The 12,096-nt window shown below is 35.0% G+C and overlaps 1 protein-coding gene across 12 annotated transcripts in view; it reads left to right on the top strand.

Annotated features, from left to right (window-relative positions):
- Positions 1 to 12,096, top strand: part of Epha5 (EPH receptor A5) — a 361,774-nt gene that overhangs the window by 303,366 nt on the left and 46,312 nt on the right. For 6 of the 12 annotated variants that reach the window (XM_087584395.1, XM_087584398.1, XM_087584401.1 and 3 more), the window contains 4 exon segments: positions 500 to 565; positions 9,804 to 9,871; positions 11,040 to 11,165; positions 11,829 to 12,014. In XM_087584395.1, the coding sequence (XP_087440521.1) occupies positions 500 to 565; positions 9,804 to 9,871; positions 11,040 to 11,165; positions 11,829 to 12,014 (446 nt within the window). 12 annotated transcript variants of the gene reach the window in all.

Genomic DNA, 12,096 nt, shown 5'->3' on the forward strand with positions numbered 1-12,096 from the left:
ATTTCAGAACCTAGAATAATGGTTTCAATAGACAATTTCACTGGAATGAGTATCAGTGGGTCGAAAGGATAAAACCTTCCTCTCATTCTAAACATGAGGCTACCGGCAAAATCCGTCATTAAATAATTACTTCTGTATTCATAATATAGCTGAGAGAATTCATAAGGAAACAAATACTTATTAATTTTGCACGTTTATTTGCATATTATATTGATCGTATATAATTAATTCAAATATATTGGCTCATTATGCTTCCTTCTGAATAACCATTCTAAGTAAAGTAAAAAAAAAAAAAGTAGCTACTTTGAACAGTTCTGTATTTGTCATTCTGAAAGGTTTAAGTTAAATGGCACTTTGAGAAAAATCTGATGCTATACCTGCAGGAATCTATGCCTTTGAATGGTAAAGCAGGCAACTGAGTAAAACCCACAGTGTCTTTATGCTGCACGGAGGGCGTGGGATCGCTTCCTTATCTTGGGCTCTCTTGTTTGCTTTTCAGTTGCTGCGAATGTGGCTGTGGGAGGGCTTCTTCCCTGTGCGCTGTTGCCCATCCAAGCCTAATATGGTTAGTGTTCCCTCCCACTTTACTCCTATGTACATCAGTCCACCGCTATGCACTACGTCCAGATTTCCTTTACTTTCTCTATCTGTGTACACCTTGGCACTCCGTGAACCAAATTCCGTCCCTTTGAGAAGTGTAGGTAGACCTCCTTTCCAAGAGACTTCTAAGTGATTTGACACCGGATTGTCTCAAATAAGGTACTATGAGTACAGCCGAGCTTAGATGCCAAGATCTGGGCTGCTTCTGCCTGACTCTTCAGTGGTTCTGATTTGAAGTAGCGATTCTAAGGAGTCCAGCATCCTGTCATATTTAACATGTCACTGTTTTTGTTGTTCCATTCAATAAAATCCATATCATGCATGGAAGTACAATGCTACTTCTGTCCAGGTAAAATCACCAATTTTGTCTCTGAGAACCATGAGATGTTCATAGTGTCCACAGTCTTCTCTCATCATAATTATCATGGCTGCATGTGACATTGGTGAAGGAACACAACGTGAAAATAAATGGAATTGATTGCATTATTTCAGATATTTGAAGTGATATTCCTATTTTGATGCCACTGAAGTAATTAATAATAATAATAATAATAATAATAATAATATGATGTTTAGAATCAACATCCAAGTTATGTAATCTTAATTATTTTCAAATGAAGAAAAATTTAAATAAATAGTTGGCCTATAAATTTAATTGTATAAGCAGATAAAAATTTATTTTTACATTTAAGGGACTGCTAAATCATACTAAGATAGATTGTAAAATAGTATAGACAGTTTTGGAGATTAGATGACTAGAGTCCCAGCCGTTGCATCTGTGTGTTATTTTCATGTGTAGTCAAAATTGTCAAGAAAAAAAAAATACGGCTTTGTGAATGTGTGTGAGGCCTGAAGAGGGCATTGGATCCATTGCTGTTAGCGCTATGGGTGACTTGATAAATTCCAGGAAATGGACTCACTTTGCTTGACAGCAAGTGCATTAGCCACTGAGCCAAGAGAAGTGTTTTAAATTATTAATTTATTATTTGAGACTAACGTTTTTTTATTATTTGAGTGACATTTGTGTGTGGAATGGGGTTCACAGAACTGCGTGTGTCACAGGTGAATGGAATGGAGTCCAGTAATCTGACACAGGAAGGAAAACAAACACAGATTATTGCAGTTCACTGGCCTTTTTCTCAGTTTCTTGAAAGTTGTTCATTTGCAAAAAGGTTTGAAGTTACAACTCCCAGTGTTGAAGGTGTACATTCTTCTTAGCATCACGAGTCAGTGACAAACCACGAACACTTAAATCATACAAATGATGAGTTATAAATAAAATAAACAAACCAGCAAGCAAAAAGACAAGCCAACCATTGAAAGAGACAAAAAAAGTTCTTCAAATTGTGTTTTCTTCTTTACACATATTCGGTTACAGGAATTGTCATAAGCAAATAAGCAGAATTTATATTGTTAGAAAACCGAAACGACTGATATCTTTGTTAAATTTCAAGTAAGTTTCATGTATAATTAAACACTTAAGAACCCAAGGTTCTGAAACAAAGTTAACCACAATGAAATACTCAACAAGGAAGGAACAACAAAATGGATGTGGGAGACGGATTAGTGGATAAAACACTTGCTGGTTGGCATGCGGATGAGAGTTCAGACACACTGAGTATGTTAGTGTATCTCGTATGTGTAATCACAAGCTTGGTTGCATATGGAAGATGGACACCGAAGGTTCTGGACCAGGTAGTCTGTTCTTTGGAGCAAACATGGAAAGCTTTCTCAAGCAAGATTGAAGGCGAGGACCTTCATTGAGGTTATCACTTTTTGATCTGTATCGTGAGAACATAGCATTCACATACATATATGCAGACATACACACAGACACATACATATAAATATGTTCTTCACAAATATGTGCACTCACAATTATGCATACACCAACATGTATGTACACACACGAACATGCACACACACATGCGCACAACTTGTTTTTCAATTGTTCATTTTTTCTGTTTTGTTGTTGAAAGAGTCATGTTCTTCACAGTGGAAAACCAATGATGAAAACATTTCTTAACTTTTTTCACCAAATAGTGTTCCAAATAGAAGGGTAACTACTTGATGTTTTTGAGTGTGTGTATGTGTATTGCTGTGGAGGAAAAAAAATTTAGATGAAAATGATGGGCTCAGGTTTGCAATAAATTGTTGATTACTATTAATATTTATGGAAGACCTGAATTTCCTCAAATGTCACCTGAATTTGTGTGTGTGTAGCAATATAAGATTTTTTTGGTTGCCATGTGACTAGTTCTCAGTGAATTTTGTCTTCTTCTCACTTATGAATGTGGAGATTTACAGACACTTTGGGTCCAGCAATCTCATTTTTTTCCTTTCTGAAAGGTTATTATGAATATTGTCTGGTGATTTTGATCTGAATATGACGTGATTCACTTACCTTTATCCTCATCTTACACATACACCGGTCCTTAGAAAAACATTTAAGTAGATTGGAGGAATACAGTGAGCTTCTTGGAGCAAAACTTTAGGAAACATAGTTGTGGAAATAGGTGTATGAACAATACAGATGCAAATCCTTAGTTCTGAAGTACAGCTATTTGGAATTTTTCAGGAACTTCTAAGCTTTTGATTTTTTCTCTGTCATATATTTTAGCAGGAAAACACAAAACATTATTTTCATCATTTTCAAGATGACATTTGTACATTCATGTTATTTCAAATCTTGATCTCAAATTCTTTTTTAGCATTAAAGCTTATTTTCTTAGTCATGATATTTATAATTACAGCACTAAAGTTCCCAATATTTCCCTTGCTTTAACTAAAATCTAATGCTTGACATAAGTTATTCCTTTGCTATGTAGGAAGGTAACACATACCTGATTTTTAAACCACTCCCAACAGGAGCCTGAGCCCAAAATCCTCAGAAATATTGTTTTATTACCGGCTTTTGTCTTCCTTATTTTATCATCATTGCCTAGAGTATAATCATGTCCTCACTGTTCAAAATAAATTATTCTATTTTTACAAAAACAATATTGAATTTTAATATAGTATATTTTACATATTATTCATAAGCCATTACATTTTATTGCTGAATATTTGGTTGTTTGTGCTCTTGCAAAACATTTACTTATATAATATTTATATACACATGTGAAATATAATAGTTCCTAGACATTCATTTCATTAGCACCTTAAGTTCAAACCATGGAACGGTTACCTTCACTCAATAGTGTACACCTTATTCATATTTCCATGCTTCTTTACATGACTTCAGTGCCAAAAGGAAAGGCTTTCTGCATTTTGAAATTAGACATATTATTTTCTTCTTTGCTTTTATGTCTTAGTTTGTTTTCATATTACCAATTCTGAGCATAAAAACTGTCAGTACAGATTAAGTTTTGCATTCGCATGTGTTTTAATTGGAACTGTAAGAGATGAGTCGAACATAATCCTATAATGCACATATTCACAGAAAGGTGGCCTGAGACATGGCTCCGTGATTAAGCATGTATCTTATTCTTTCATAAGGAGTAAGTTGGACTTCTATCACCCGTGTTGCATGGCACAACATGGCCTGGAACTCCTGTTTCAGTAGACGTGATACCTCTAAAGTTTTCAGGAATCCATACTCGTTTGTCTGTATCTCCAAAAGATGCACCAATATACGCATAATAAAAATGTAAAACATAAATTAAGATAAAAGAGAAAGATACATTCGAATCTGAATAGATTATAAATTCCTTGATGCATCACACTCTTAACTTTCCCACATCACTACCTTTCTCTCATTGTATGAACTACATGTCCCTTGGACTAATTGTATAAATCATGCAGGAACTAGGAAACTAATACTATCTATCATGCTTTATAAAAAGTATTGTTTTATTAAAATTCTAAATGAATTAAATTTTAATTCCGCAGTGAGAATAAGCTATAATTCATCTTTGAGTTGCTTAAACCTTGAAAATGTTCAGTTTTCTATTACTAATGATCATAAAGGGATTTCAAGGCAAAGTTAACTGAACATGTACGAATTTCATAGACTACAATGTCTTGCAAAGACTTTTTGATGTAATAGTCATCATGCCATCCCCACATTGAAGGAGATTATTTTCCCATTTAGAAGCATCTCTAATGAGAAATCCAGTTGAGAAATTTCAATGAAGTGATTATTATTATTAGTTTTTTAGTTCTCCATAAAGATCTTGGGACCTCTGTGTCCTTGTATGTGAGAAAAACATGGATGAAAGTCATTCCCTTCTGCTATTAGATAACGTAAATATCTAATAAACACCCATTTATATGCACTCACTCATTTCATAACTGTACATTTACCAAAAAATGTTATCCCATGAAACAAAATTTACCTATGCAGCGTTTAGTAGATAAAACCTAATGTTCGTATGCTTGTTTTTTTATTGTACAACGTTGAATTAACTGAACTCTTAAGTAAAACTTCCTTCTTTAAGTGGATAAAATTCTTCATCATACTGACCCCAACTCGATACACCAGAATGATCTCCCTCTGTAATGCAGACTGAGCTGGAATAAATTATGTATCCCATGTGACCTTGACTCACTGAGTTCTTCCTACGTCACCCTATCAAGTACAGAGACTGTAAGCATGAGCCCATACTCCTGACTTAAGGAGGGAATTCCGAAATGCAAAAGTCAAGAGGCTTACTGTAAAGCCATGCCTAACCCTTTTAATATTCCAGAAGTAAACTTCTCTAAATTGAACATCAACTAAAGGTTCAGGTCATTATTATTTCAGAAAAAAAAAAGAATGTTAAGGTACAAAAAAGAAAACAAAAACAAAATCACAAAAAACAAAACAAAACAAAACAAAAAACCTGTGGTTTAAAGAAAATATTTTGACTCAGAGTGATGGTCCAGGCCTTTAATACAAGAAACATGGAGGCAAAGGTTGGTGGATTTTTGTGTTCAGGACAGCAAGCTGGTACACAGTAACACCTTGTTTAAAAGCCTGGATTGTGTAGTGTTTATGAGAAAGACAAAAATATTAATGCTACTGCAACTTTTGGGATTTTCAAAAGCTTTGCCATAAAGATCAACAAATACATGTTATAATTAAGCCACAACAGAAAGAATAATGAAGACATGTGTGTTTTTATATGTTACTCTTATACATGTTCTCAAACTTAAAAAAAAAATACCTGCATTCAAAACTATCCCTCCTTCCACTATTGTACTCCCTGCAACATTACTCAATTTTTTAAAAGTAATATGTTACTCTAGGTTAAGGTAACAGGATACTCTGATTTCATAGAAGGCAGCTGTTAGAGCCAGGATTCATGCATTATCTTGGCTGCTTCATTCATCAACCATTTCATCATTAGCCAAAAGAGTGCTATTAACAAATCTGTGTACTGCTCAGGATTCTGGAGCGTCTTAAATTTATACCCCAAATTTATTATCAAATGTAAATTTATACCCAGAAATAAGTTATTCACTGAACCTCCAGCTCTACATAGATGAATGTTTATGTGGTCATGGATTCTGGAATTTTCCAAAGTCCAAACACTAATCTAGTAACGGGAACCAGATTTTCAGGTTCAGTATTTCTATTAACAAGGATATATTGTTTCTCAAGATGGGTAAGGAAAACAGATGATTATTTTCTAAATTAGGGTCATGACTATAAGTCAAGCACCTCTCTGGAAGTTTTCACTAGTGCTAATTAATGAATATAATTTAGGTTTATATATAATTTCATAGTTTGTCTTGTTAAAGAAAGAAAATATCTTTCTTGAGAAACAAGGGCATACATGATCAGAGGGCTTCTGTCAAAACAAACACTCCATACACTTCTAGTAGTATCATTTTAAAGTTCATCACAATCAACAGGTTATATGAAGGAAAATACTGGCTTTTAGGATCAAGAAAAATAATATTTTGAGAACATAGAAGGAATAAAGTTTATGTACAGACTGAAATAGCCATTGACTGTTTGACTGTTTGAAATTGTCCATTTGGAGCAAGTAGAGAAAATGATATTGACTGAACATGCTTCTATGCCAAGCCTTGCTAATGAGGTCAAGCCTCTACAGGATGGCCCACCTCTGTCAGCCACACTTTCACCAGCTGTGTCTTGTTGAAGATTGTTTTAATGAAGCTTTAGGGGGTCCCAGAACTTAATTTTATGTGTTACCATAACATGCAGTATATATGTTACAGAGCTCCAGAGACGCAGTCTGAAACACCCCTTTCTATTACCCCTCTAACTCTCACCTCTAGAAAATCAAATGGAAACCACTCCTCATCAAAGTATTCCCAGAGGTTTTGTCAGATGAAATCTGAAGTTTTATTTCCTTTTCCATATGAAGTGTTTGCATTTTATTTAAATATCTATAAGGTTTATTTAGCAGTAAAGGTTACTGAAGATGTAGTTTCGAAAGTTTATTATTAATGTATTTACTTTTCAAGTGGGAGCCTTAAGAACAGAAATGAGTACTTGTTCGCTGATGTAAACTGGAAGGATGCATAAGCCTTTTTAGGTTTTCTTAGAATTCCTACAACAAAGCTTCTGCCAATATTACTTAGGTAACAGAAATCTCAAGATAAATTTATGTGATTGTGTTTAGAGCATTGTTGATAAGAAAGAGCAATGACTGCTCTCCAAAGTCACTTATATTAGAGACTAGTAAACTGAGAACAACATAGTGACATAGCACATACTATCTGGAATGGGCAAATTTGTATTTCTGTACAATTTTGTGTATTTGTTCCTACATTTTTCTATCTACCTTGCTGTGATGAGGTATTTTGAGTCTTAAGGACTCTTCAGGAAGAATGTATCAAGCAAATGTTAGTAATAAGATTAAAAAACACATTGAATTGCTAAGGTGTAGTCTTTTCTAATGACATTATATATTTAATCACATTTTTTTTGCTTTCCCCAAAATGCATTAGTGGTAATATACAATTTAATATTAGTACTTTAACACTGTACTATTAAAATGTGACATTAGATGTACTATGTTTATCATTGTCATATCTATTTAATATGCAACAATATATTGCTTTTAATTAAAATACATGGATATGTTTTGAGTAGTCCCATATACAAAACCAAGGAGTAATCTTGGTAAAGACCTATTTAACCTTGTAGCTGTGACACACAGCAATCGTCAACCAAATTCGTAATGAAATAATTCATCATTCTGGTTGCATTTTTTAATGCAGTAATGAATAAAACTTTTAGTGAATTCAGTTTTGTGGTGGGATCTTATGAATAGTAAAATCACTTCTTTTGAGTTTCACTGAAAGTAATTTAACTATTTTCACATTTTCTGGCTGTTTAATGTTATATGGTTAATCATGTACCGCATCAACTCAGTATTCATCGGCATAGCCATCTTCCAAATACCTGTCATTGTGTAGGCACATCTAAACATCATCCAGTCATTCATTTATTCATTCATCAATGTAAAAATATGTTGAATGCCAACTCCGAATCAGATACTAGTCCACTGATGAAATTTGTAAATGAATACTAATTCCTGTCATATAAGCATCTGACAAATAGTAAAATTACTAAAGAAAAATCATACTAAAATGAAGGTATTGCACTACGGTGTAAGAATGACATCATGAGAGAGGAGAGGTTGGGGGTTTCAGGGGAAATACACAAAGCAAAACTCAAAAAGGCAATCAATACTCGGACATTGTTATGGAGAATATACTTAAAAAGAAACCAATAAGGTTAAATGTATGAAAACATGTAGAATTGCCCTCGAGGTTTTTAGATTATGTGTGGTAGGATGGAAGTAAATTTTAGGAAGAATGTTTTTATTATTTATTAATGATTACAGCAGGAAGATAATTCAACAGAATAATATCTTAAGTCATGGGTTTTGGCAGTAAGGATAGCAAGAAAGCCCTGGACGATCAAAGTACATGGCAGCACATGTCTTTAATCTTAATTCTCTAGAGGCAGAAGCAGGAGGATTTCTATGAGTTAGATGCTAGTCTGGACTAGATAATGATCTCCAGAATGGCAGGAATCCAGAGAAAAACACTGCTGATTAAACCAAAATGAAGCAAGACAGAATGACTTTAGGAAATAAGCTACAGAATGGAGAAATGTTGTTCTGAAGGCACAGACTTCCAGATAATAAATGGAAGGTTTGCTAATGATGTAGTGGGAGAAATACTGAGGAAATCGATCCTAGGATGCATATTATATAGATCTTGGGACTATCGAGTCATGGTAAAGTACATATGGTTAATGTTCAAAATTTAAAAGACAAAGATACTAGTTACGTTGGTATTAGTTACAGAAAATGGATGAGAATCGTTGTAAAAACAGAGAGAAATACACAGATTTTCTGTTAGCTCCAATGCATTTGAAAGGACCTAGAATACCTCCTTGAAAGCAAGATATAAGATATGAGAGAGTAGAGCTTTCCAAGAACTTAATCCAGAGCTGTTAAATGAATGAGTGCCAATGGATGGACAGAATGAAGAATACCAGAGAGGTTGTTCGGAATCTTTGAGAATATCCATTTATAAATGAGAAGAAAAGAGAGGAACACCAAGTAACATATACTCTGAAAGTGAGAAGTTGTCACTTACGAGCTTTACATGATGTGAGAATGAGAGAAGTTTTCAAACCCTTGCAAATTAATGACTAGAAGAGAAATGCAAGAGACTAAGATCTGGGGAATAGAGGTAAGAGGTAAGCCATATTTCTCTTGAACAACAATTATTTGGGTAAATATGATTGGAAAGAGCAAGGGTAATGATTAAGGAAGGGAAGACAGGATAGACACACACACACACACACACACACACACACACACACACACACACACACACACACCCCTCCATCTATCCATCCATCCAGGAGGGTGCTGAAAGTAGGAGACCATGAACAAGAGGAAAATATTGTGCAATTAGTGCTGAAAAAGCAGCAAATGAGCAGGAAATAAATGAAAGAGAGACTAGAAGATGCCTGGAGTGTAGCATATGAGGTAATGACCTTAAAAATAGGCTTAGATGGCTTGAGACAGTATAATCTAGGTAACGTGATTTGCTGGGCATAAAAGAAAAACAAGATAGCAGCTCAAAAAGTGTTGTCCTCATTTCTTATTACCGGCATGGAAATTGGCTCTGGGTTTGAGAAGCTTCGATTGCATTTGCTGCTCCTGGGGAGACGCGATTGATTCAGCATGTTCAGCTGTGGCTAACAGCAGCTCACTTTGTTCTAGGCGGTGTGGCTACAGCAAAGCAAAGCAGGATCCAGAAGAGGAAAAGATGCACTTTCATAACGGGCACAGTAAGCAAATTGTGCAAAATAAAACAAGAGACTTTATTACGGTGATGATCGCTGCTCAGGTTAGGCAATTTGGAGGAATTGACTCAAGCCATTGCCTATGAAACAAGCAAGTCCTTCTTACATGTATGGCTCATGGCTTTGGGCAAGCTCTGACTGCTTAATTTGATTCTAAAACAAATATTTCCATTATGATCATTAAAGAATGCTTGTCTTTTATAAAAAATGCCATTTTATGTCAAATCAATATTCTAGGTGGACTCCAAGTTCCACAGAGTGTGAGTGAAAATCTGTCATTAACTCAGAGCATCGGACCTAATGAATGAAAGTCTTGCAGCTGCTTCCTTTTGCAGGGCCGTAATGGGAATTTCCTGCTCAACAGTGACACTCAGCAGTCTTGCTATAAAATGACCTGAAAGGGACCACAATTTTAAAGAAATGCATGGAATCCCGTTTTGATAAGAAGCACAAAAATTAACTTCAGAGAGCTTAAATTAAAGTACTTTGACATATTCCTTTTCTGTAACATGAGTCAACTGGAAAAATGAGTGGAGGCTGAGATCTTTCACTTCAGTCGGTCTACCAGGACCATGCATAACATATGAAAAGCATGGAATCCACTTCATAGTCCTATGTATTTGCGATCTGTCTTTGAAATGGCATCTGGGTGTGAATAGTAGAAGCTGGGACTCAGGTAACATAAGGATCTAGGGGAACAGACACAAAGTGAGAAGTAGAAGTTCTGATTTCCTCTTGACTTCTCTTCCAGAACCACTAGGAGTTGCTTTAAATGGTCTTCTAAAATCATAATTAATAATTTGTTACATTATCTTAAAAATGACTTGCTTTATGCACCAAACCAACAAATAAGCCATTATTTTCTTGCCTTCTTCAATAATCACAATTTTCTCAATATGTACCCAAGTCCATTCTCTGAATGGTATCTTGAAATATGTTTACACAGATATGCAAGCATACACACATTTTTATGTACAGAAACATCCACATTTTAAGTTATAGAAATAACTATGTATATAAATATCATAAACGAAAAATATGTTCTTGCAACTCAGTCATTTTTAGAGTAAAAGAGTTCAGTCACCCTTGACTGTTCACAAATTTATATAACCACAGCCATCTTTACTACATTGATACCCATGTACTGTTACAGTTAAACTGCCAGGAGTAAGAACGTACATTGATCCACACACCTACGAAGATCCCACTCAAGCCGTTCATGAATTTGCCAAGGAGATCGAGGCCTCGTGCATCACCATTGAGAGAGTTATTGGAGCAGGTACGAGGTTTCTGACACTTCAGCTCTGTTTATACCACAGAGTGTAATGCACCATCTTCTTGCTCTCCCATAGAATATCCTTAACCTCTTATAATTGACCCTCGAAATTATCTGTAACTGCTCACCTTTCAATGCTATCTTCTGGACAGTTGATATTTAAATGAGCAAATGTGTGCCTTACTAAAGGAGAGACCAAGAATCTTTGCCCATATAGCATTTCGTATATACAGAGTGAACCTGGAATGCTGGAAATTATTTGCTCTGCTCAATTCATCTTGACCGTGTGTTAACAAAATTGAATTAATCTTTGTCATATTCCCTTTTCTTTTTTATCATCAGTAGTAGGTACTAGTAGACTATAGAGGACGAAAAGCCAAAATAAATTATAGTCAGTTTATTTTTTTAATTTCTATCTAATGTTACTATTTGGATTATATAGCTTAAACTGGTGAGCCCTAAGGTGTCTTTGGATCATATACGTAGAACATTTCCACATATGGCATTTACTTTTGTTTATACTACTGTGGATGTTTGGTCTCACCTTTAATTTATTTTTTTCCATCTGAACCTTAAGGCTTCACATGTTTATAGTTTCGTTAGAATTTTTACTAGAATAAGAATTATAAATGAGCTTATACAGTGTTTTTCTATCCCGATCACAAGGTGAATTTGGTGAAGTTTGTAGTGGACGTTTGAAACTACCCGGAAAAAGAGAATTGCCTGTGGCTATCAAAACTCTTAAAGTAGGCTACACTGAAAAGCAGCGCAGAGATTTTCTGAGTGAAGCGAGTATCATGGGGCAGTTTGATCATCCAAACATCATCCATCTAGAAGGCGTTGTGACTAAAAGTAAGTACAGCCACATTGTGTGTGTGTGTGTGTGTGTGTGTGTGTGTGTGTGTGTGTGTGTGTGTGATACACATCATGGCTA

This window comes from Rattus norvegicus, chromosome 14 (genome assembly GCF_021556685.1).
Source record: "Rattus norvegicus strain SHRSP/BbbUtx chromosome 14, alternate assembly SHRSP_T2T, whole genome shotgun sequence".
Taxonomy (NCBI): Eukaryota; Metazoa; Chordata; class Mammalia; order Rodentia; family Muridae; genus Rattus; species Rattus norvegicus.